General features: G+C 28.4%; 3 protein-coding genes across 12 annotated transcripts; 2 read left to right on the top strand and 1 right to left on the bottom strand.

Annotated features, from left to right (window-relative positions):
- The first annotated feature begins 9,279 nt into the window (after positions 1-9,279).
- Positions 9,280-13,168, top strand: LOC127240638 (uncharacterized). 9 transcript variants are annotated; one of them, XM_051259424.1, is made up of 11 exons: positions 9,280-9,405; positions 10,006-10,180; positions 10,345-10,474; positions 10,966-11,104; positions 11,186-11,398; positions 11,545-11,683; positions 11,765-11,915; positions 11,997-12,106; positions 12,191-12,288; positions 12,369-12,438; positions 12,903-13,168. In XM_051259424.1, exons 2-11 carry the CDS (start codon positions 10,088-10,090, stop codon positions 12,990-12,992), a joined length of 1,233 nt encoding a protein of 410 aa, XP_051115381.1. In that variant the 5' UTR covers positions 9,280-9,405; positions 10,006-10,087; the 3' UTR covers positions 12,993-13,168. The 9 variants fall into 9 exon arrangements, with proteins under 9 accessions (XP_051115381.1, XP_051115386.1, XP_051115385.1 ...); XM_051259429.1 differs by having other exon boundaries at positions 9,307-9,405; positions 10,041-10,180; XM_051259428.1 differs by having other exon boundaries at positions 9,309-9,409; positions 10,009-10,180.
- A 3,646-nt stretch (positions 13,169-16,814) lies between these two features.
- On the top strand, positions 16,815-18,816 carry LOC127240427 (uncharacterized). The gene is made up of 7 exons (XM_051259118.1): positions 16,815-16,954; positions 17,052-17,173; positions 17,282-17,334; positions 17,482-17,545; positions 17,684-17,726; positions 17,861-17,908; positions 18,495-18,816. Exons 1-7 carry the CDS (start codon positions 16,871-16,873, stop codon positions 18,645-18,647), a joined length of 567 nt encoding a protein of 188 aa, XP_051115075.1. The 5' UTR covers positions 16,815-16,870; the 3' UTR covers positions 18,648-18,816.
- A 103-nt stretch (positions 18,817-18,919) lies between these two features.
- LOC127240425 (uncharacterized) lies at positions 18,920-23,715 on the bottom strand. 2 transcript variants are annotated; one of them, XM_051259117.1, is made up of 7 exons: positions 23,527-23,715; positions 23,384-23,449; positions 21,294-21,675; positions 20,153-20,349; positions 19,856-19,988; positions 19,476-19,629; positions 18,920-19,201 (listed from the first exon to the last, which is right to left on the bottom strand). In XM_051259117.1, exons 2-7 carry the CDS (start codon positions 23,440-23,442, stop codon positions 19,170-19,172), a joined length of 957 nt encoding a protein of 318 aa, XP_051115074.1. In that variant the 5' UTR covers positions 23,443-23,449; positions 23,527-23,715; the 3' UTR covers positions 18,920-19,169. The 2 variants fall into 2 exon arrangements, with proteins under 2 accessions (XP_051115074.1, XP_051115073.1); XM_051259116.1 differs by having other exon boundaries at positions 23,384-23,715.
- Positions 23,716-25,004: the final 1,289 nt, after the last annotated feature.

Genomic DNA, 25,004 nt, shown 5'->3' with positions numbered 1-25,004 from the left:
TATGAGTATTTTTATCACACAATTCATCTCTTCTATCAATTGAATTAATCAATTTCATAATTTATATTGTCTCTCATTTTTTTTCACACTTTCCACAATTCTTCTTCAAGTGATTTATAAATTTTATAAGTTTGTTTTTTAGTTTATTTAATACCTCCTAAATTCAATCCTAAGTGGCAATCTGATTGTGAATTTTCTTGTTTTTGTGGTGTGCTATTTTGACTGAGTATTTAAATAATATTTATCAATTCGTCCAGCTTAATAAAATTATCAAATATATTTTGGAATTTATGGTACCCGAATGGTTATATTTGTTTTTTTATATGATAATATTGATTTTGTTTTTTGCTTATTAAATTTATTAAAGTTCATCTTTATAATATTTTAGATGAAATTTGTTTCTTTATAATCTTAGATATTAGAATAATTTTGATAATTAAAAAAAAAAAAAAAGAACCAATAAGGAAATTAAATTTCACATTTCTTTTTAATAATATTTATAGACATTTTTCATATATTTATTACTTTAAAATTTTGAAAAATAGTGAAATTGAGTAACTAATCTATTCTAAATATAAAGATGAAATATATTATTTTTGTTGGAAATTATTTAAATATAATAATAATAAAAGTTACTTAACATATAATGAATTAAGTGATTGAAAATATTTTGGAGATAAATTTAAATCACATGAGAATAGTTTTGAACATATTATTAATATGAACACTTAAAATGAAGTAACAATAAGATTACCAAATAATTAAACAATTGATAAAAAATTGCAACGAGAAATTATGAATGAAAAAGACTATGTTGAACACAAGTTTTAATAAGAATTATTTATGTTGTCAAATATCGTGCTAAAAATGATTTAATTTTTCGATCATCAAATGCAAAACTTAATCATAGTAGTAATGACAATTTTTTAGGATTAATTGAAATGATTGTTGAATTTGATTTAATAATTCAATATCATGTTAGAAGAATTCAAAATAAAAAAATTCATTATCATTGTCTCGGCCCTAAAATTCAAAATAAATTAATTTTATTATGAGCTACTAGCATTAGAAATTCAATCATAAAAATATTAAAGAATCAAAATATCTTTTAATTATTCTTAATTGTACCTCTTATGTGAGTAAATAAGTTTGATTATATGTTGAGTGAGTATGTCACATAACAAGATAAAAATGAAGATTATTTTTTAGAATTTTTAAAAGTAGATAATACTAGTGGGCTAAAAGTTTCTAATAAATTAGTAAAAGTACTTAAATCTCTTGATTTTGATAATATTATAGGATAAAGTTATGATAATGATTCTAACATAAAAGGTAAGCACCAAGGAGTTCAAAAATAAATACTTGACATCAATGTTATGACATTATACATATCATGTGCTTATTATAGTCTAAGGATATGTTTATTTTGAGTGAGTTTGAAAATTTTGAATTTGAGTTTAAATTGAATTTGAATTTTATAATATGTTTGAATTATGTGTTCCTTTGAGTTTATATATTTGATTTGGGTTTTGAAGATTTTGATGTGTATTTACTTGGTAAGTAATAATTGTGTTAGATTAAATAGATTGAAATTTTTATTAATAATATAGTATATTATTTTCAATTATAATAATATTAAAAAAATTTAAAAAAAATAACATTTTTTACAATTTCTGGTACAGCCGTCACCCCTCCCTTCATTCGCATCATCATCTTATTCCTATTTCTTCTTCTCCTTCTTCCTTCTTTCTTCTTCTTTCTTCTTGTTCCTCCTCTAATTTTTTTCTTATAAACTCCCACTGTCGGAAAATAGCTCGAAATTGCCTCCACCCAATGTACTACTCCGTTCGATAGCCTAGCCAGTAACAGCGCTTTCCGGTGAGTCTGTTTTACGGCCGTCGACCAATACTTCTCATGCGACATGGGTGCAGTAACAACGATTTAGTTGTAAATTGAAGGAGAGAGGGGAATTGGATTTTCATGTATAGGAAGAAATTGTTGGTCAAATCCTGAAAATATAGGTTGCAGATGTTGTCCCCAAGGTTCGGTCTCGCGCCAAAAAGTCATTCTATAGTGTTTCCACAGTAAAATTTTAGAAACTCAAGCTAAAGAAACATGCCCTTTTTTGGAGTTATACAATGTATATATATATATACTATTTTCAAGTTTTATAAAAATATAAAAAATTTTGCTTGATAATATGTCTGATTTAATTACTGTAAAATCCTTGTCAAATACTCAATAGTAGAATCAAACTAAAAGTGGTAAAACTAATAGATTTCAAAATCTTCATATTTGATTAGCTTTAGTGGATTTATATAATTCTTATGATGATGCCAAATCAAAAAGTGAAGTTGAAAGTTTAACGAGTCCTATAAATTTTTATTTGGTATGATAGTTTGGTATGACATTTTTTTTGTAATTAATATTGCAATTTGAATCAATTTGTGTTGATATTGTCATAAGCAAATATAACATGGTAAAAAATATTTCAAAAGTTATAAACATATGAGATTTGACTCCAGTTTGAAAATGGCCAAGAAAGTTGTTTTTCATATGGATGTTGAATATAAATTCCTAAAAAATTGTCATATTTACAAAAATAAACAATTTGATTAAAATGAAAATGAATGTGGAATGCAATCAAACAATTTAAAATTAATTATTTTTAGTTACGGTAGATGTGGCTATTTGCATTCTTAAATAGCATATTTGAACAATTATATAAACTTAATAGTAGTATTTTTGGGGTTTTGTTTAATTATAAAAAAAATTAAATCTTTAAATGATGATGAGTTTGGAAAATATTGTGTTGTTTTTTAACTATTTTATCTCATAATGATTTATGCGGTGTTGATTTAGAAGATTTTATTACTAAAATAATAGTTATACAAGTTACTTTACCGAATAACTTTAATTAATCTATTGAAATTCTTAAATTTGTAGAGTCATTAATTCGTATTCAAATATTTCAATTGTTTATCAAATTTTATTGACAATTTCTGTAACAGTAGCATAAGTTTTTCTAAATTAAAATTATTGAAAACTATTTGAGGTCAATTTTGTCTCTAAGAAAAAATAAATAGTTTAACTATGCTATCTATTGGGAAAAAAAATGCTAGAAATTACTTTTGTTGATATATATTAATGATTTTGCATCTAAAAATGCTATGAGAAGTCATTTATGTAAAATTTTATGTGTTTGTATTTATATTTTGTAGGCATGCAGTGTGGAAGTAGCTTTTGTAATGAAGCTCAGTAACAAAAGTGGCAATCAAGCCAAATATAAAAAAAATGGTGGTAGTGTGTTGCTACAAAATGTGTATAACACGAATGAATTTGATGAGATGATCTCAAATGTTGGGTTGATGTAAATTTTTTTAGTTGTATTTTTATTGTTTATTTTTTAATTTTCTTTTCAATTAAATTTGTTCAAAATTGGTAAATGTTACATTTAATTTTTCGATAATAAAATTGTGTATACTTTTAAGCAAATAAATATTTATTAGGGCCCCTTTTAAAGGTTTTGTCTCGAGCCTCGATATGTCGGGAATGGACCTGGTCGGGTCTCAAGTCTATCCGGACGTATTATCATACTTGAAGAGAAACGTGATTTAACGAAACAACGATTTTGTGTAGATTGTATTAATGTTTAATTGAAGGGACAATTTGTTTGAATTTAATGGCTCTATGTATTTGTTGATTTTTACATAAGTTTTTATTATTATAAAAAAAATATATTTTTTGTACCAACTCAATTTATCTTTTTATCATCTTTGTATATTTCATTCAAAAATATTTTTTTTCCAATTATAGTTAAAGTAATCATATTTAAATAGTAAAATATGCCTAATTTTTTTTAAAAAAATATTTATTTTGTTAGTATTTTCAAGGGCAAAAATTATTAAAAATATATATATTAAATTAGGATGAAATGAATATATATTAAAAATATTTAATTAACTTTTTGTTTTATATTTCTTATATTAGGGCGTGTTTGTACAGTATTCTATATAAATGTTACATATATATTAGACATTGAATGATAATATAATAAATAATTTTTTTATTAAATTATAATTTTTTTATGAGCTAATATAACGTATATATATTATATATTATATTTTTAATATTATTCATAAAAAATTAGTATTAATTAAAAATGTTTAATGAATAAAATATGTATTAAAATTGAAGTTTATACTTAAAATATTATATTTTTATATATTTATATTAAATCAAACAATAGTTTCAATATAAATTTGTATAGCTCAAAATTCAGAATCACACAAATAACACACTAAATAATTATTGATATTCAATTTCTATTAAAAATATATAACACTTCAAATCTACTATAGTGATGACGGTTAGAGTCTTGATGTCTTACTGCGTCAATATTCTACAAACTCAACGACCATTAGATCGTCATCAAAGAGCATCCTAAAGCTATCGTTTTTCAGGGTTATTATGATAAAATGACAATTCAAATCTCATAAATCGGATACTGATGGATAATTACCACATCAACGATTATTTCATTTTCTTAACATAGATTAGTTTTGAATTTTTATTTTAAACTCAATATTTCCAATTTTCAAACAACGCGACTACTGAGGACGAGCTATGTTTGAACGATGAAATCAACAATCGCTGACGGATTTTTAAGCATACAATCATATCTTTTTATACACCAAAATTATGCTAACAGGGAATGTATGATAATTATTGTATTTCGTTGGTTTAAATAAGTAAAAAGATTTTATTAGCCTTTTTTTTATTTATTTACGGAAGTTAAATTATTTTATATTATTTTATTTCTCTGTCAATTTTCGATTCATTTTCTTCATGTCTGTTGTTTCTTGTCCATTCTTCGCTATCATCTTTTTCCATGTGTGTCCTGTTATTTGTTCAATATTTTCCATCATCATTGTTGCTACACAAAAAATGATGAAGAAGGTGAAGACATCCAAGTCGTGAGAATCGTACGTGTAGTTTTCATGTGTTCCGAGAAGGATCAACAACATTAATCAACAATGACCTCCTTCTTGTCAATTTCCACTCAATTCCAATAGACCAATACTATAGTTAATTAGTTTTTGAGGTGAGGAGAAACAGTGTTTTATATTACCAGATGGAGGTGAATGGTACATTTCAAACAAAGATATTGCTCATGTTTACAGTATCCAACGTGGTGCCAAACGTTTCCTAATTATAACTAATAAATCTAACAAGTGTTATCCATATGCCAATGAGTTCGCTAGGGAGTACAAACTCATAAACAAAGAGAAGAAATATATAGACGATAGTAAACTTAAAGCACTTCTGAAGGGGAAAGAAGACATGCTAGAGATTTTGCGTGCTTTATACTATATGTACTTTGCTAGCACCAACATCGCACCCTAGAGTTCATTATGCATATATAGAGTTTCAAAAGAAGAAAATGAATGTGAATCGCTTCAACTGCGTAGGGTTAATTACGGACAAATTTATAGATGGCCTAAATAATCTGTACATTAAGATTCAGAAGAATGAAATGTTGAGTGCTCGGCGCACTGTCAACATGCATTGATTGTGTACTCCTTTTTATTTTTATATTTTCTCTGCACTATCCAAATTGTGACGCGCCTAACTAGTTTTGCATTGCATTCAGCATATGTCTTTTGACTTCATGCATCGCAAGAACGTGGACAGTGTATACTTGTTACATCGATAGAAAACTTACAATGGACATTGTTATAGAATACTTTACTAAGAAAAAATGTGTTAAAGCTTCAATGATTGTTGTTCTTGAATTGAAGTGTATCGGGTGTGTAATTTGTTAGCATAGGTTTTTGCCTTATTCCATGGGTATTGTTTGTTTTATTCCAATGCACTACACTATTTCAACAATTGATATATATATATATATATATCATTTTTATATATTTTATGTGCTAAAATAGTGTATTAGATCTATTTTTTATTATTATTGTGTATTTATCACTATATATAAAACATCTCATGTGTGTCATAATGTGCATTAGAGTTGTAAACGAACTGAACAAAGCCGAGCTTATCATGTTTGAGCTCAGCTTGTGTTCGTTCGTTAGATACGAGTTGAAATTTTTGTTTGAATTTGCTCATTTAACAATTTTTTTTTTCATGTTCGACATGGCTCGGTTCGTTAAGAGAAATTTTATTTTATTTATTTGATCTTTAAAAAAAATTAAATTTAGTTAATAATAACTATAATTTTATTAATAAATTTAAATAAAAAAATAGAATGAAATATAATATTTATAAAGATATATATACTTATTAAATATAAAATTATTAATTTAGTTTTCTAATAAATACTATCGAACATTCGCGAACAATCTCGATCTCGTTCGTGAACATAACGAGCTAAAATTTATGTTCGCGTTCGGCTCGTTTAACTCAACGATCCAAATCGAATTGAGTTCGCGAACTATTCGTTTATTTTACCGGTCTATTTCATATACGCTGTTTATAATAAAATTTAGCACAGTTCTAACACATGTTTGTTGATGCTCTACTATATTCTTTACATAGTGTTTATATTTATAATTGGATTTGAGTATTCTTGTCGCTATATTTTTCTTAATTGAAAAATATCACTCATGCAATTTACTTTTTCTTTTTTTATTCCAAATTTTGTGAATAATTTAATAAATCAATATGTTAATGAAATAATAGCTAAGTGTAACTTAAGAGATTGAACCCTTTCGTTATCATAAAATAGCCACAAAACAAAAAATGATGCAATAAAAATTATGGGCCACAATCTTCACTTGTCAAACTTTACTAAAAGATACTGCATCCGTCCCACGTTAGGTGTCTTTATTACGAAAATTTAGGATAATTATAATTAGTAGATAATTAAAAATGTATTAATAAAAATAATTAACTTATAATATAAATTATTATAGATTAAAATTAAAATAACTAATCAGTTTAATTAAAATTAAAAAAAATTAAATTTAAAAATTTAAAATAAAATTAAGATGGGTAATTCATTTTCCAAAAAATAAAAGTGACATGAGACAAATAGAAACGACGACATGGTAAGTGGGATGGAAGGAGTATTTTGAATAACATTATCAAGTTTTAGCCAAACCCAACAGTTAGGGTGTGTTCTCTATTTATGTTAGTATATGTTTTCACTGAAATAATTTTTAAAATGTTTAAATACGTGTTTTATTTTATTTTTAAATTATATAATCTTTTATTAAAAATTTAATTAAATAAATTATTTTAACCAAACTTTTGAAATTAAAATCCAATTAGGAACCAAACACACTCAAATATTTATATTCAACATAAAAACCCAAATTGTTTCAAATGTATCTAGAAAAATATTAAAATTATCTTATGTATTTTCACTGACCAATAAAATTAATATTAATATTTTTTAATTCACTAAAAAAATTAATTTAATATTTAAATATCACATCAATATTTATTTATTTGTATCACGTTATATAGCTATTCAAATTTAAAACTTTTATTATTTAAATCAAAATCCAAACATTCTAGACAACCACAATTCTTAGCAGCACCGCCAACAAAATATATCCCTTTTTTTTTTTTTTTTCTTTATCCACTCAACTTATATGTCATATTGACTCTTTTGAAATTTAAAATTACTATTAAGGAAAAAAAAATCAAATTTAGCACTTGTCGATAATATTTTAAATTTATATGTTCTAAATAATGTTACAAAATTAACACTTGATTTTTTAATGTTACGATATTATTTGTATTCAATCTAAAATAAAATATAATAAAATTTAAAAAATATTCTAAGAATTATAAAATTACGGACAATGCAAAAAAGAAAACTGTAATAAATTAGTGGTAGCGATACTAAATTAAATTGAATAAAGATAATGAAATTAAAAAATAGTAAATATATATATATATATATATAACATAGCGAAATATTCACATAGTCCTGTTCATAATATTATTATTATTATTATTATTATTGTAGATATTATCATTTAAGTAAAATATAAATAATAAATAATTAAGAAATATATTAATAAAAATAATTAATTTATAACAAAAATAATTATAAGTTAAATAATTTAATAATTTAATAAAAATTAAAAATAATATAAATTTTAAATTTTTTTAAAATACAATAAAAATATATAATTATATTTTAAAAAATGACTAATTACGTAGAACGTACTAAAATGAAAAAAAAAAAAACTTTTTATGTAAAATGAATAAAATAAAATATAGTAATAAATTGAATTTAAAAAATAAAAATAATATTTATTTATTAATGAAATTATATGCATTCTCTTTGTGAAGTATCTCACACCGTTGATAGTTATTATTATTATTATTACTATTATTTTTTATTGTGTAAGAGCATTTGTTGGCTGTCATTAATTTTATTTAATTATTATTTTTATATTTTTTATCTATATTATATTTATTTCAATATTTAAATTATTATTTTTATCACAGCATATTATAGGATCACAATAATTCATTTATTTAGATGTATATATATTACATAATATATATAATTTATTTATTTTTACTTATTTCTATGTATAATTTTATTATTGAATAAAATTGTATATAATAATATTTTAATTTTTAAATATTAATCTATATAAATTTTAATATATTAAAACATATCATTTACTATTTTAAAAATTAAAATAATTCAAAATAAATCAATATTTATAGATAATTCCAGTTAAATTTTAAAAATTAAAATTTCAAAAAACTTTGAATAATATGTAATTACTTTTTTTATTTTATTAAGAATAACCGATTTTTTAGAAAACTAACAAAAACATAATAATAATAATAATAATAATAATAATAATAATAATAATAGCTATATTTCCTTACTAAAAATAATAAGAAATGTAACTATTTAAATAGTACTCTATCTTCCACATAATTTGTCCTTTTTTTTTTCTTTCGTCCGACATAACTTGTCCTTTTTTAAAAAAAGAATATGATTATTCATTTTAATTATATTTTAAATTTAAAATTTTATAATTTTTTTAATTTTAATTAAATTATTTATTTATTTTAATTTTAATTTATAATTATTATTACTAAATAATAATTATTTCTACTGATACACTTCTTAATTATCTAATAGACTCAAAATTGAAATGAAGGGAGTAAAAATTTTAAAAACAATAATAAAGGCAACAAAGACCATACTCACACTTAAAAAGATAATACTCCCTCAGTCCAATCGAAATGGGCCAATAATGTGGCCCATTGTTAAATGGGCCTTTGGGCCCGTTGTGTTTAAGGGTTTCACGATGAGAAACCCTAATCGAATTTCTTCATCCGGCGATCAGTAGAACACTTCCCGTCTCTCGCCGATTTGGTCGAATTCTATCTCCGCCCCTTCCTCCGGTAGGTAAAGAGATCTTCTCATTTTCGATGAATAAACAGCTTTGCATGGTGATTTGGTAAAATTTCTATGATTCCCCACCTTTAAATTCAAACACTGGTTTTCGACTTTTACAAACACAATCGCATCGTTCCAATCCGTTCGGATCGAAATACTCTGAAAGTAATTACTTCATGCTGTTCGATGCTGCAATTATATCAGGCGTATAAACATTCTTTGCAAGTTTAAAATTAGCGGTTAGTTCCTAGCCTTCCTGTTGCCCTATATTGTTAAGAACACAATTTGCACTGGCTCGACATATCACTTCCATCACACCTACTTAGTGTATAATTTGAAATTGTCAGTCTTATTTGATATATGCCGTCATCTGCTTCATCTTGCAATTTAATTTGTGCCCACCTTTACCGGTTTATGACGAATTTAAGTCTCTGTGATTTCTTCACTTTTATTAAATTTACTTTCAATATTATTTAGTTTATTGGCATTTATATTCAATCATTTCATAATTTATGAGCTATGGAGATATGATGCAAAACACTATTAGCTTAACCCTTTTTATTCATCTACGCTCTGCCTCTTGCTACAATGCGGTCTTCTCACAGCAGCTGAATTCTCTGCTTGCCAACCAAATAAACAGTCAGTCAGTTGGAGGGATTTCTGTTGTTTTTCTTGTTAAGCTTAACAATGACGACTGTTGTGCCCACTACCGAAGAAGATCCTGTGCTCGCTGTTGTCCGGTTCACTGCCGAGTTGTCCTGGGCGGATGCAGGTCCTGAGGTAATTGTTTTAGTTTTTGCATGGGTATGGGTTTTATTTTGTATCGATAAATTTGATGGATAATTTTATACTAGTCTTGCTTGAATCTTCTTTTTATTTGAGTGATTATTATGTTAAATTTATGACAAGATATCATGTGAATGTTTGGTTTATGATGTTGTTAGGTAGCCGAGGGGCAGGTGAATAGATTGTTTGTGGAAGCTCAAGAGTGTATGGTTCAGAATAGGTGGTTGGATTTAGCTTCTTTGATGCTTGCATCTGCGGATGTTGTTTTCTCTAAAGCTTCTGAGAAGGGTATTCTTTATTAATTATTTACAATTTATCATTCTTATGTGACTCAATAACTACGGACTTAATATTTGAGGTTTTCTCTAACTTTCTGGTCATATATTTGCTGAGTTACTAGCAAAGATGAATATATTCTTTCTTTTCAATTGTAAAATATTTTTTGATGTCAATACCACTCAATTTAGTATGCAAACCAGGTTGATTTTTCAAAGAAATAACTTGTTGTACTATAGTTTGATCATCTTTTGTTCCATTTTCCCATTGATAAGTACATTTTGTTTGTTAATCAACTTTCGATATTGGATTTGTTTACATTGAAAAATTTAGATTTTCTAATTCATAAGTTTTGCTGTTTAAAATTTATTTGGGCCTTTCTACATGGTGTACTTGATTTGCTATCCCACCTGTTCTGAATCATACACCCAAAAAATTGTAGTTTTCTGGATAAGCTTCTATTGTAATTTCTACTTGTCATTTTATCTGATGGCTTATTGCAGACCTTGAATGTGTTTACACTGTTATCGGCTCCCTTGTTAAGAGGCTTGAGAACCTTGATCAAGTGCATGAGATGGCAGAGCTTATAGCCACAAAGGTTACCCAACAGCCTAATGAAAAGCCAGCACTGCGTTTAAAGATGTAAGTCATCATAGCACTTGTTAACCTTTGAGGGCACACAAAATTGTGAATTGTGTCTTACAGTGATGTTCTATTCTGTAGCTTGTTTAATCTCTACAACCTGTTGGAGAATCCGTATAGCCAGTTCTTTGTGTACATGAAGGCTCTGAACTTGGCAGCTAATGGAAAGGTCACCGAGCATATTATACCAACTTTTAAGAAGATAGATAACCTCTTGAGGGAGTGGAATATTGGGACCAAGGATAAGAGGGATCTGTTTCTTGCGGTTGCTCATATTTTGAGGGATACCAAGAGGTGAAAACTATTCATGATGATTAGTATTTATTTATTTATTTATTTTGGTGTGTGCTTATACATATTGAATATTTTTATGTATGAGTTGGTGTTGATACAAGGCTGATTGATTGTGTTATAATTGGTATACCGAATGTGAATTTCAGCTCTGCAAAAGAGTCCTTCAATTTTCTTGTCAAGTACCTGGAAACTTTTAACGGTGAGGACGCATCAGTCGTGGCTGAAGCTAAGGAAGAAGCTGTCCATGCCATTATTGAATTTGTTAAGGCTGCTGACATGTTTCAGGTAAGATATGACTGTGGTTTCTGTATTACTTTGAGTCTATCTAATGCTGTCATAAACTGATTACGTATTTCTGCCGGACAGGGTGAATTACTAGAGTTGCCTGCCATTACCCAACTTGAGAAAGACAGCACACATGCTCCTGTATACCAGCTTCTGAAAATCTTCCTGACACAGAGGCTTGATGCATATTTGGAGTTCCATTCATCAAATTCTAATTTATTGAAGAACTATGGTACAACAGTAATCTTGCTTAATGGATTTTTTGAATGTTTAAAAAGTAATTTACTAACGCAATTCCATTGGAATGCTGCAGGCCTTGTGCATGAGGAATGTGTTTCTAAGATGAGGTTGCTATCCTTGGTAGATCTAGGTGCGGATGGGTCAAATCAAATTCCTTACTCTTTGATTAAGGATACACTCCAGGTTTGGAACCTTTCTCTTTCTCAATGTCATTTCCATTTCAGCATTATGTCTTAATCGGCCTTTCTAATCTTCATGGTTGTTTAGATCAACGAAGATGAGGTGGAGTCATGGGTTGTGAAGGCTACTACAGCCAAACTAATAGATTGCAGAATCGATCAGATCAACCAAGTTGTCATCATCAGGTAAGAATGTCATGTTGATATTGTATTTGATCCCATGTGGTATAACTTCTAAAGCTACACTCTTTTTGCTTATGGTACAGCCGCTGCACACAGCGTGTGTTTGGGATTCACGAATGGGATTCCCTTCGGGCAAAGCTCGCTTCTTGGAGGGTAATGATTTTCTATTCATCATCTCTAATACCTTCTGTTGTGTCATTTTAGATATCATTCATTATGTTTGCCGCTAAAGATCTTGATGCCTCAATGTGGCCTGCTCGATCAAAACTCACAAGTTAAACTTGCTAGAACTATCAAAATTTAATCATGCATTTATCCATCGTTGCATTATTTGACACTTGACGGACATCTAATGTGTCCAATTTGTCATTAGTCGTAGGAAAAAAAGAAAAATGTTGTTCTACATGATACATGAGTTTTTATTCTTTATCTACCATGGACTGGTCTTGTAACTTGGATTCCCGATACCTGATGCCCAATTGTATGACTGAACTTTAAAGTCATCCCCACCTGACATGAGACATAACAGTAGATTGCTTGAAATTTTAAAGTGGCTCTTAATTCATTTATTTATATTATTATTATCATTTATAACGTTTTGTGCCGAATATTTTCAGGGAAACATTGCGAATGTTATTAACACCATACAAGCTAACAAGATTGTGGAAGACACCACTCAAGCAGTGCAAGGTCTGGCCATTCGTTGAGGTAAATCTCGATTGTTCCTAAGTAGAATGTTAAGAATCTTATTATCATTAGTATTAATGTATTTTTTAGAGTCTTTGACAGTCATACAATTTTGATTTTGGAAGGCTATATTGGTGTCTTTTCTGTGTTATATTGTTTGTATGCACATGATATATTAATACTTGCCTTTCCCATATACCCCTGAGTTGAAGAATATTCCTCCCCTACTATGCAACTTGTGTGCTACCGAGCCAAATTTGAATCATTTTTTAAGTGTATATTAAATAAAATTTTGGTATGGCTGCAATAGATTTGTAAGCAAGTTTGTTTGGGAGTTTGGATTTTGAATTGGGATTTGATTAGTGAAAATTTTGAACTTGAATAGTTGTATGATGTGCGAAATAAATGTGATTTTTTTTAATGTAAAATTGAATTTTAGTATAATATAAAAAATAAAAAATAGGTGTTTGATTTGATATTTTTGGGAAAAAAAAATTGGATGAATAGTGAATTTGGATTAAAATCCCCCGAACAAACACATATGCCACACATAATTTTTTCGATTTTTGTTCATTTTACATAATGTCTTGTGTAGTGAAAATACGATTATATATTTAAGTTATAGTTTAAATTTTATAATTTTTATATATTTTTTATAATTTTAATTATAGTATATAGTTATTTTAATTTTAATTTATAATTATTTTTATTAATATATTTTTAAAATTTATTTATTAATTATAGTATTTTATTTAAATTTGTATTTATATTAATGTGGATATATTATTAGGATAGAGGTAGTAATAGATGAATATATTTAAATTGACCTAATTTAGGGTTTCAACGTGGGTTCAATTGGATCTGTCATCTTCTTGGATGTTCAATTCCTTCTAAAATATTCTTTGGACAAATTATATGTAATTTTGGTTGATCAAGAAAATTAAAAAGATAATAATATTATAATGTTAAAGTGATATGAGTAAAAAGTAGGGTGAAAATATTATAAGAAATTTATTATGAATCGATATAAATATGGTGTTAAGTAGAAAAAAATAATAGCAAAATTATTACTATGCGGTAAAATAAGGATAATAAAATTATATAAAAAAAAAATTTAAATAAAAAAATGGCCATAGCCCGCTGGGCCATGGGTTGTCTGAGCTATTTCTGCATATTGTATGTTTGATCCGATTGACAGCCTGTCTAATTTTAAGTTAATATGGGCTTGGACTTAGAAAATTTATTTATTTTTATTGCAAAATATTGCATTTAATATTATTTAACTAAAAATTTTAAAATTCTATATTCAAGCCAAATTTCGAAGAAATACCAAGTAAATTATATGGAGTAATATTTATTTAATTTTTGGTAAAATAATATTCCCTATGTCTATTTTCTATTGTTCTGTTTTTAGGTGATTGCCTTTTTGTTATGAATGAACAAATTTGTCTTTTTAAGTGTATGATAGAGATTAAAAGTAATAAATGAATGAAGGTAAAAATTGTAAAATTTATGTTTAAAAAAAAATAGGAAAATAGTTGTTGGACGTCCCAAATAGGAAAGTAAGACATTAGTTTGTGGACGGAGGGAGTAATATTTTTAGTTATAATTTATCAAATTACATATGTCAAGTAATATGCTATTCAATTCAATATATTATAAAATAATACTCCCTCCGTCTTAAACAAGGTGCTATATTTAAGTTGGACACGAAATTTTATGTGAGAAATATTAAGCAGGATAATTGAGTAATTAGGTGATGTAATGGAGAAAGAATAGTATATTTTTTTTATTAGGATGATGTGACGAGATAAAGTGTGAGAATATATATTAAATATAATTAATTATTTCTTAATTTAGAAATGTTGCAGGGTGTTGAGACATACCAAAAAGGAAATGTTGTAATGTGTTTGGAACGGAGGGAGTAATATCTTATTGATTTGCGAAAAAATTAAGTATGTAAATATGTATATTTTAATATTTTTGCTCTTCAAATTACAAAAGAAATAAAGTTTATGTAAAAAATAAAAATATTTTGGTCTTTAAATATAATTTTTTTGGAGTTAAAACTAAAAGAGTATATATTTTAATAACTTCAGAAGCTATAACCAATACGATTTTCGGCGCCTTTAAAAAATATATATACAGAAATGCATGAGTAGGAAATAATGTTTGATGGGATATTTTATAAGAATAAAAAATATATTTCATTCGTCCAGCTACAAAGTATATATATTTTTATTTTGGAATGTCCAATTACAAAGTAACTATTTCATTAAATACCTTTACTTTACATCGCATAACTACTTTTATATAAAAAAATAAGGACAAAAATGTCGTTACACTACTTTTACCTACCTACTATAACTAAAATATTATTATTTCTTAAATTCCGCGCCAAAAATAAATATATACTTATTGTTTGGCGGAAGAAGTATTTTTTTAAAAAAATAAATATATTTGTAAATTTAGGGGTTTATAAATTGATATTCTAAAATTTATTCGTAATTTGAGCGCATTTAGGTCAAATACCGTTAAATAAGGACCACTGAGGGGGTTAGACTCAAAGTTTATGAAACCACAAGGGAGTTCGGCGCAGTTTTAGAAGTATAGGAGATTTGGTGCAATTTCATGAAACCACGGGTGGATTTTATGCAATTTAGCCTATATATATATATATTTTATAACGTGGGAATCCAAAGTTGCTATTCTTCGCTACGCTCTGGGTAAATTCCTGATCGAACCTAATAGTCTGCAAATTAGGTTCGACAACACAAATCATACTAGGTAAATTATGATATCATAATTATGATTATTAAAAAATATATAAATATATTATTGTTATTTTTTTTACAATTATTTCATAATATATATAAAAAATAATAATTTTTAATATTTTAAAAAATAATTACAAAAAATATATTTGTCGAATTATAAATACATATCAAATAAATTTAATAAAGAAGTGAAAATAATACTAATAAATATGACCTAATAGGACTATATTGAAAATATGGTCGTGAATATAGTCTATGGCCTAGAACATGACTACGTTGAGAGCATGATCATGAACATGGCTGTGTTTAGAACACGGCATGAATACGGATAGGAACACGGTCTTTTTCAGAACAGTGTTCAGTGCTGGGTAATCAACACGGCCGTGTTGACTGTCTGGGACGCTCAGTCATCCTTTTGAGTCATCTAACAAAGCCGTGTTCAGTCTCAGTCATCCATCATGAAACTAAAATTGATAAAGTTTCATTTAAGTCGAAAAAAAAATAATAATAAAAATTAATGGGATCAAAATTGATAACTATGGTATTAAATTGTCCCAAAATTGATTTTTGCTCATTTTTTAAATAAATAAAATATTACTCTATTCGTCCATTAAAATTAGTTCATTTGGGCCTGCCACCGGAATAAAAAAAAATGAATATTTTATTAAAAAAACGACAAGTAGTTTGAGGTATTTTTAGAAATTTAATTTAAAACTAAAGTAAATGAAGAAAGTTAATATAATAAATTAAGTGGTATTTGTTGTAAATAAGTGTTATGATGAAGGGTAATAAGCGGTGTTGAATGAAGGGTAATAATTAAACTAGTAATGAGATAAATTTAGTGGACGGAGAAAACTGAAAATAAATTTGGTATTAAGTTAATATATCTATATTTTAATTTTTGTATAATATTACAAAAAAAAAATTATTGATAACTGAAAATAAATTTGGTATTAAGTTAATATATCTATATATTAATTTTTGGATAATATTACAAAAAATAAAATAAAATTATTGATTAATTTTTGTTGGATATAATACGTATATAATTATTGTATATACTGGCTAGGTTTAGAGAGAGAGAGAGAGAGAGAGAGAGAGATCAGAACAGCGAGGGAGAGATGAGCGGCAAGCAAAGAGGGCCACCGAAGCACCAGAACAAGTTTGCCTGGAAGCCCAACTCCGGCCACAAGATCAACCCTACGGTACGTAGTCCTGCTATCAATCAATCAATCAATCAATCCTCTCCCTAAGACAAACTCGCTTCTTCGTTTCTGAATCCAATCCAATCGATTATCGCAGGAGGTAGGGGGGAGATTCAGGCCGCTTTCCGACGTAACAGGCGTCTGCCCTCGCTGCAAAGACCAAATTGAATGGAAACGGAGATACGGAAAATATAAGCCCCTTACTGAACCTGCAAAATGGTGATTACTTACTCTTCTGTTTTGGATATTTTCTGTGATATTATCCGGTAGATAGATTGCATTGACGATGTTGCTCCTTTTTTTGATTTATTGAAAAACTTATTGTAGTCAGAGGTGTTCGAAGAGGAATGTTCGCCAAGCTTACCACAATCTTTGCTCTGGTTAGTTGTCAGTAATTGCTTTATTTATCTTCATTATGTATGTTGTAAATTGATTTCTCTTCTGGAATTTCTAATGCACCAAATATGATAATTGTGGTGTGTTTTTCTTCTTCCTCTGCAATTGATCATGATCAATCCCCATTGTAGGTTGTGCTAAGGAGCACAATGTCTGTGCAAAGTGTTCATGTCGCGTGGACCAGATAGTTGGGAGGTATAACTTTTCTTCTGCTATCACATTAGCTAAATTGAAGGATTTGAAACATAATTGAATTGAATCATATGTAATATTTGTGAAGTGTGATTGACATTAAAGGATATTTAACATATAGAGTTATTTCTTTACTTGCAGGGATATTTCAGAAGTTGAAGCTGAGCAGAAGACATTGGAAGAGGTTAGCATATTGTTTATGGTCATATGGTGTTGTTACATACTTTCTCCTCGTTTAATTTCTGATGAAACTTCTAAATATTTACATGGCGATCACATTGTTGCATGTTAAGTTTAAGAATTTGTTAATTGCTTTAGGCGATCAAGAATGCTAGGGAAAGGGAGAGGAGAACGTTGCTCCGAGCTGTAAGTTTTATTCATTGAACGCCATCTAACGATTCTTTATTAATATTGATTTTGTAGTTTTTGTTTTGGGGTTTTTTATAGATAGAATTGAAGTTCTTTGCTATTGTAATGGCAATTCGAATGCTATTTATTTGTTATCTATATTAAGAGGCTGGATCATAGTGTAGCTGATAGAGCAAAACTAGTTCTTGGGTATATGCCAAATTTTAGTATTTTGTGTACCTGTGTTTGAACCAGGATAGGTTTTTATTTTAGATTTTCGGGTGAAAATGAGGCTAATGGAATACATTCGAAGAACTATTCATTACCAGATGTCCATGTATTTACATGTGCGAATCTTAAGCTAAGAGGATTTGTGGGCTAATGTAGAAATCTAAAGATATTTACATGTATTTATATATCTAACAAGTGTTCTTGAAAATTGGGGAAAAATAGAAATCTTGAATTAGATGAGGAGCACAAATGGAAGCCACCGTTTTTAGTTGCAGATTGGAATCTTATTGAATAATGTCAACTTCTTGTATCTGTTGAATGATATAATTCCGGTGAATCATTTTCTTCTCACTATCGTATCTACATGACACAGATGAACAAAGGAACAACTCAAAGCTCAGCTACACCTCCAACCAATGATAATAGTAAGGTTGGCGATATATTCACTGCTTCGACTCTGGAAGAGTATGCGGAATTAAGCAGGGATGATTGTAGTGATAAGGATGAGCCTCACATTGTTGGGTAAGTCTTTTTTTTTAAGGGACAGTTTTGGTTAAGTAAGATTTCTTGTTTTTGCTTCGATGTTTGATAGAAAGATTCACGAATATTTTAGAACTAGACAATATAGTCTCCGACCTTTGATGTGTTGTGTTGTATTGTGATTTTTTTTGTCCCAACATATGATTAGATTATTAGTTCATTCTGGTTTTCTATTTAAATTGATTTTCATGTGTAACTTGAAGCGTAGAAAACATGTGGGATTCATTTCTTATAGATAAACACATGACAAATAAGTAGTGATCATGAAGAGAACATTATGGATCATAACTGAACATTATCGAGTGTAGAATAGAATTATTGCACATTCTATAGAACAATTACACAATCGGATAGTTTCTACGAATACAGAGTGTTAAAAAGAATCATGGCAATTGTTTTGCCAAATAATCAAATTCTATATGCTGAGTTTGTCGACATCTCTAAAGAATGGCTTCATTTATTTTGGTTACCTTGTTCGTCTCTAATAATCCTTCACGAGCATTGTTGTTCAAGCCTCTTCGCCTTTTGCGCACATGCGCTCTGCGTATCCAAAAACCATCGTAATAATTAGTCTCGTATTGGGTTAATAGTTCTCATATATAAATAGACTCAAGCTTGATGATTCTAGGATAATATTTAGATGACTTAATTGATAGGGAGTAGACATGGTTTTTTTGCTCGATTTTAAACTAGACTAGGAGTTTGACACATTGATGAAAGAATACACGAGTACTAAAGAGAATACTATGAACTTACGAATAGATGATGCTCGGCAATTAATGAAGTATCAAATAAATTAGTTAGGAGAAATTACTCAGATATTCGTAGGCTAGAATCATCGAGGTTCCCCAAGCTGACATGCTGAAAAATCTTGGCCCGAGCCCTCGAAAAAATCCACTATATCCATCATCCGCTATCAAATTTCTAACTACTTGCCTCGCGGTAGGTCTTGTATCGTGCTTCATTACCTTGAGGAGGATACAATAGGCATTTTATATCGTTTTTCATCTCCATAATAAATTATTTAGCATATATATACCCAAAATAGTTATTTTTATTTTTTCTCCAAAAACATATAATCTACGCAATGGAATTGAATGATCTATTTAGCTACTCTATTGCTAAATTCCATATCGAAGCGAAGAAGCAAATTTAGGCCTAAAAAGCATATTTGGAAAATAAATAGAGCCTTACCTGTAACCGCGTCTTGATTGTGTCTAATGGATTTGTTATGCATGCTGCTGTAGCGCCGGCGAATACCCCTCCGGCAGCTTGTACTAACATCAGTTCTGCTTCGCTTGGAGGCGCATTGCGATCATCCAATATTCTGTTTGAAATGTTCGATAAAAAAAATTAATTAATAAAGTGACAACCAGAATGAACCTGTAAAAACTTGTGGAATTTAAACCCTACTATAAGATTTTCATTGGTTGCGAATATTTTCGCCATAGAATTGATTCATGCTCGGTACCAACAATAAATTAAAAGTACCTCCATATGAAGCGTTGGCTGGCGCCATAACTTGCCCACCAAACGCCACTAGATGGTGAATAGGTGGCGACGGAGAGACCAAATCCGCGATACAATCCACGAATCCCTTCCGATTTCACAACTTTACGCAAGACATCCACGCCGCCCTTATACGTCGCGTGGCCTGAATATCCTTGCACCATCAGCCTTTGGCTAACCTTTTGACAAACACCAAAATTCTTTAGCTTTTTAGCATTTATTAAAAGAAATGAACAACATTCGACACAATATTGCAATTATAATTATCTATGTTCCTTTTGCAATGTAGTGAAATTTAGAACAGTCCCGCAATTCAAAATCAGTCCCCGATAATGTCAGTTTTTATTTATGGCTGCTAAAGATTACGCGTAAGTATTGACTAAAACACACAAACAATGGTGTAACACGAAAAATTTCTAGGGCTACAACTAATATAAACTTGGAACTAGGAGTGGTTCATGTATTGAATTTGGTTTAAATTGATTTATTGTGATATTGAAAGGTATAAAACATCGATACAATGATAAACTTTTGAACTATAGTGTAGATATGTTGACATTCATATATTGAATGATAAGAAGCTACTAAACTATAATATAAATCTATTAATCTAGTCCTAAAAAAAACAACTATTAAATTATGTTACAAATCTATTGAATATCAATAAATTTGCTTAATTATGTTATAAAATATGTCGAACTCCATTATTTAAGTACCAAAAATTTACACAAAAGAAAACAATCACAAATGGCATGAAACACGCATTAACATTTTATAGATGATGTCTATAAAATCTTTACTATTTTTTTATTACTCTAAAATCAATTTTATATTCTAAATATCACGTAAAATTTATTTATATTATATCAAACAATTATTTCAATTCAAAATTTTAATATCTAAACCCAAATCCAAACTCAAACTCTCAAACCCGCAAACAAACATAAACTTTTATCCATGTCATGCTACGACAATCAAATAAATGTAGACATGAAATAAAACACCTAAAAGGAAACCAATAAGAGTGGTATTTCCTAGTAATGATTTCCTCCATCAATATTGCCAAGAAAAGAAACTGAATCATATAAAGGCTAAAAGTAAGTGATCAAGAAAGCATACGTACCACATCGACCGGGACAAATACAGCTTGAGAACAGACAGATGCCGTCATGCCGGCGACCCCATTGGCCATAGCAGCCTGTGTAGGTTCCGACAGCTTGAAGGGCTCCAGCACTTCCAGAACGGCTGATTTTGTCGTCTCTAGAGCAGTGAGGTATAGAGCACGTGTAGGTATTGCTCCCGTGACAACGGTGCCAAAACCTCTGTAGAAACCACGAATCCCATCGGTCTTCAAGATGCCTCTGGCAACTGAAAACACACCTCTTTCTGAGGTGTTGTGTGAGGCAACTTGTAGCCGGGTTTTCACTACGGTTATGGGGAAGAGGGCTACTGTAACCCCGGAAAAAATCCCGGCTCCAACTATATAGAACTTGGTTTTGTCGAGCCTGCAGGGAGAAATGTCCAAAATATATAAAAGAGATATATATATATATATATCATATTTAAAATTTACTTTACATTCAAATCATCACATTAATTTAGTTTTCACTCAAAGGTGGTATTTATAAACCATTTTTCATTCAAAATTTGTCCTAAAAAGCTTTTGGGAAAAAAACATGGAAGAAGCAACAAACTGAGGACATAATTTTAATCTTGTTAGATTTTAATGGTTATGTTCTCTTTAAGATTTTTTTTTTTTTTTTTTCAATGCAATCCCCACAATTTCTTTAAAATGCATTATTTTCTCTCATAATACATCCATCAGCCGATTATTTAAAACAAAACACAAAGGCTATGTGTTTTTTAAGATTCTTTTCAAATTCTTTAGTATACCATCCCTACCTACAATTTTCTATGAAAATATATTATTTTATTTCACAAAACACCACATCTAATTACTCTGGAAACAAATCACACAAAGACAAAACTCATACATACCGAACACATCCAAACACATATAAATACAAACACAAACCAAACATACATTATATACACATACCGAACACATCAAAACACATAATATAAATACAAACACACATTAAATACAGCACCTAAATTTGGGAATTTCACACTTTTTCTTCCTTTCGAAGAGAAGGAAAGGAAAGGAGATCGATGCAAATTTTCAAATATAAGAAAATTCACCGATCAATTGTTGATTAAACTGCATCATAATATGAAATAAACAAATGATAGTAGATACTAAACACATTAGGTAGAATCATGTAGCAAAACACATTTTTACTCGAACTTTATATGAAAAAAGGAAAACAATTTTGAAATGCACACCAAAGCACCAACAGATTAATAGAGTATGACAAACTCCATCCATATTCCAATTTAATTTATTTCAACTTTAGGTCGTTAACTACACGTCCGCAATGTTTAGAATTTTCTACTTATGATAAGTAATGATTTCCAATTTTTCAAGGACCTTTTTTTTGGAAGAAAATACTTAAAACATTCATATTCAACACATTTCAAAGTATATTACAATCCAAAACAACATAAAATATTTTGTTTACTTGTGGTGTGTTCAATTAGAGTTTGGCTTTGCTTTCTTTTTTAGTTTAATATCCAATTTCACAATTTTCCTTCAAGTCCATTTTCAATCCAAAACAGCACATTGAACCAATAATTCATCTCAAAAATATCAAAATGTAAAAAAGAATCAAATAAACATCATATAAACAATTGTCACAAATTTCAAATATAAGATTTTATCATTTCTTCAAAACATATTCAAATAAAATATTATTTTAAATATATATATACTTCTATATCAATACAAAACATTTCAAAAACACATAATAGTAATGATTCTCATCCAGAATGGTAAAGAAATGGAATGGAAGTTTGATAGGAACGAAGATAAAAATCTTATATTGTGATAAACAGAAACTTACCTAATAACAAACAAACAAGAACAGAAAATCCTCCATTCTCAATGCTGGAAATCACTCAGAAGAAGTAATTAACAACAAATTAATCCATCCTAAGCACATAAACACCACCATTTTCCATCATTAATTCTCCAAACTCACCAATTTCCATCCATTCAAATAAACCTAATTACCAAATCCATCCATCCATCAAATAATCGATCGACGCTAAGGAAACATTAACAAACCGCAGAACGAAATCAATCCAACTTACTTGTCCCAATTAATCTCCGTTTGACCGAACGATTGCCGATGCGTTCCAGCTGCCTCCATCCAAGATCTTCAAAATTAAACAAACAGTAAAATAAAAATCAAAGAGAAAACCAAAAGCTCCGCAACCGCTGCCTACTGAAGTACCATGGCGGCAGGAGAAAATGAAAATCTCCGATGTAGAATATATCTGAAAGGGGAGCGAGTAAATTGAATTGGAATTGTCCGTTTGATGGAGAGAGAGGGCAGGGGCAGGGAAGGTGAAGAAGGCGGAATTGAGACGCGACGCGGGTTTCGTTCGAAGATCTGCTGCTGTTGGTTGGGACATAGACATAGACACAGGAAGAGAAAGAGGGCTGACTAGTCATGGACGGCAGCGCTGATCCTCTGCGACGCGGATTTGGAATTGCCACTATTCGGGTCGAAACTGCGTATCGACTCGAAAATTTTGATTTATTTAAAATATTTGTAGTATTAGCAAATAATTCGAATCGAATTTAAATTTAAATATTAAAAAATAATTAAATTTTAATTAAATAAAAATATTTACAAATATTTTAAATATTCAAATCAAAATAAAATCGAATATAATTATTAATATAAATTTTAAAACATAATAATATAAATATATAATTGCGTAAATACTGCTATCTCATTTGATTTGAAATAGGTGTGTTTGTATTGTAAAATTATTAAAAATAATATTTTTTTTACTTGAAAAACTGTAATTTATTAATTTATTAAAATAATTATGTGAAAAAATATTAAAAAAACAAAATTTATATTTAAATCAATAAAATATAATTAATTAATACTTTTTCCCTTCCTTTCCTTGTTCTTCTCGTACTCATTTGATAAGATACGAATTTAAAAAATAAAAATAAAATAATACAAATAATATTTTATAAAAATATAAATAAATTTAGATGATTAAGAAAGTAACAGTGACTTATTAGTATTATTTCATTATATTTTGGTATAAATAATATTTTTTTCGTTCACTTACAATGTTTACATATTTTTATTTTGGAATGTCCAATTACAAAGTTAACATTTTATTAAATACCCTACTTTTTTTACACAAATATTCTTACTTTACATCACATCATTATTTTTACAAAAAAAAAGTAAGGCAAAAATGTCATTACACTACTTTTAACTATTCACTATAATTAAAATATTAATATTTTTTCTTAAACACCGCGCCAAAAGTAAATGTAAACATTGTAAGTGGACGGAGAAAGTATTATTATAATTTCAAAATAAAATTAATATGAGTACATAATTAAAATAAATTTAAAATACTCTTTCCGTCCCGCAGCAAGATTGTCACTTTCTATTTTTATCCGTCTCATTACAACGTTGTCATTTCCTATTTTTAGTAACTTTTACATACACCTAAAATAACAAATATCCTATCTTTATATTTTATTACAAAAATACCCTTTTACATATTTACACAAATAACAAAAATAATTCACATTTAATACCCACCCATTCATTCATATATCACTTACCTACCTATATATCTACCCACCCCACTTTCACTCATCATTTCAATTAGAGTTTGTAATGCTTGCGCACCTCTTCACTATCGCTATCGCCCCTTCTTTTCCGACTCATTT

This window comes from Andrographis paniculata, unplaced genomic scaffold (assembly GCF_009805555.1).
Source record: "Andrographis paniculata isolate CXL003 unplaced genomic scaffold, ASM980555v1 Contig79END, whole genome shotgun sequence".
NCBI classification, from domain to species: Eukaryota; Viridiplantae; Streptophyta; class Magnoliopsida; order Lamiales; family Acanthaceae; genus Andrographis; species Andrographis paniculata.
This window is presented reverse-complemented; position numbering and strand designations above follow the sequence as displayed.

Coding starts and splice junctions, on each gene's coding strand:
- LOC127240427 (XM_051259118.1), top strand. CDS start 16,871: ATGAGCGGCAAGCAAAGAGGGCCACCGAAGCACCAGAACAAGTTTGCC. Junction 17,174..17,281: donor CTTACTGAACCTGCAAAATG/GTGATTACTTAC, acceptor AACTTATTGTAG/TCAGAGGTGTTCGAAGAGGA. Junction 17,335..17,481: donor TTACCACAATCTTTGCTCTG/GTTAGTTGTCAG, acceptor TCCCCATTGTAG/GTTGTGCTAAGGAGCACAAT.
- LOC127240425 (XM_051259116.1), bottom strand. CDS start 23,442: ATGGAGGCAGCTGGAACGCATCGGCAATCGTTCGGTCAAACGGAGATT. Junction 21,676..23,383: donor ACGGAGATTAATTGGGACAA/GTAAGTTGGATT, acceptor TTCTCCCTGCAG/GCTCGACAAAACCAAGTTCT. Junction 19,630..19,855: donor CAATCAAGACGCGGTTACAG/GTAAGGCTCTAT, acceptor ATCCTCCTCAAG/GTAATGAAGCACGATACAAG.
- LOC127240638 (XM_051259424.1), top strand. CDS start 10,088: ATGACGACTGTTGTGCCCACTACCGAAGAAGATCCTGTGCTCGCTGTT. Junction 11,399..11,544: donor ATTTTGAGGGATACCAAGAG/GTGAAAACTATT, acceptor TGTGAATTTCAG/CTCTGCAAAAGAGTCCTTCA. Junction 12,439..12,902: donor CAAAGCTCGCTTCTTGGAGG/GTAATGATTTTC, acceptor GAATATTTTCAG/GGAAACATTGCGAATGTTAT.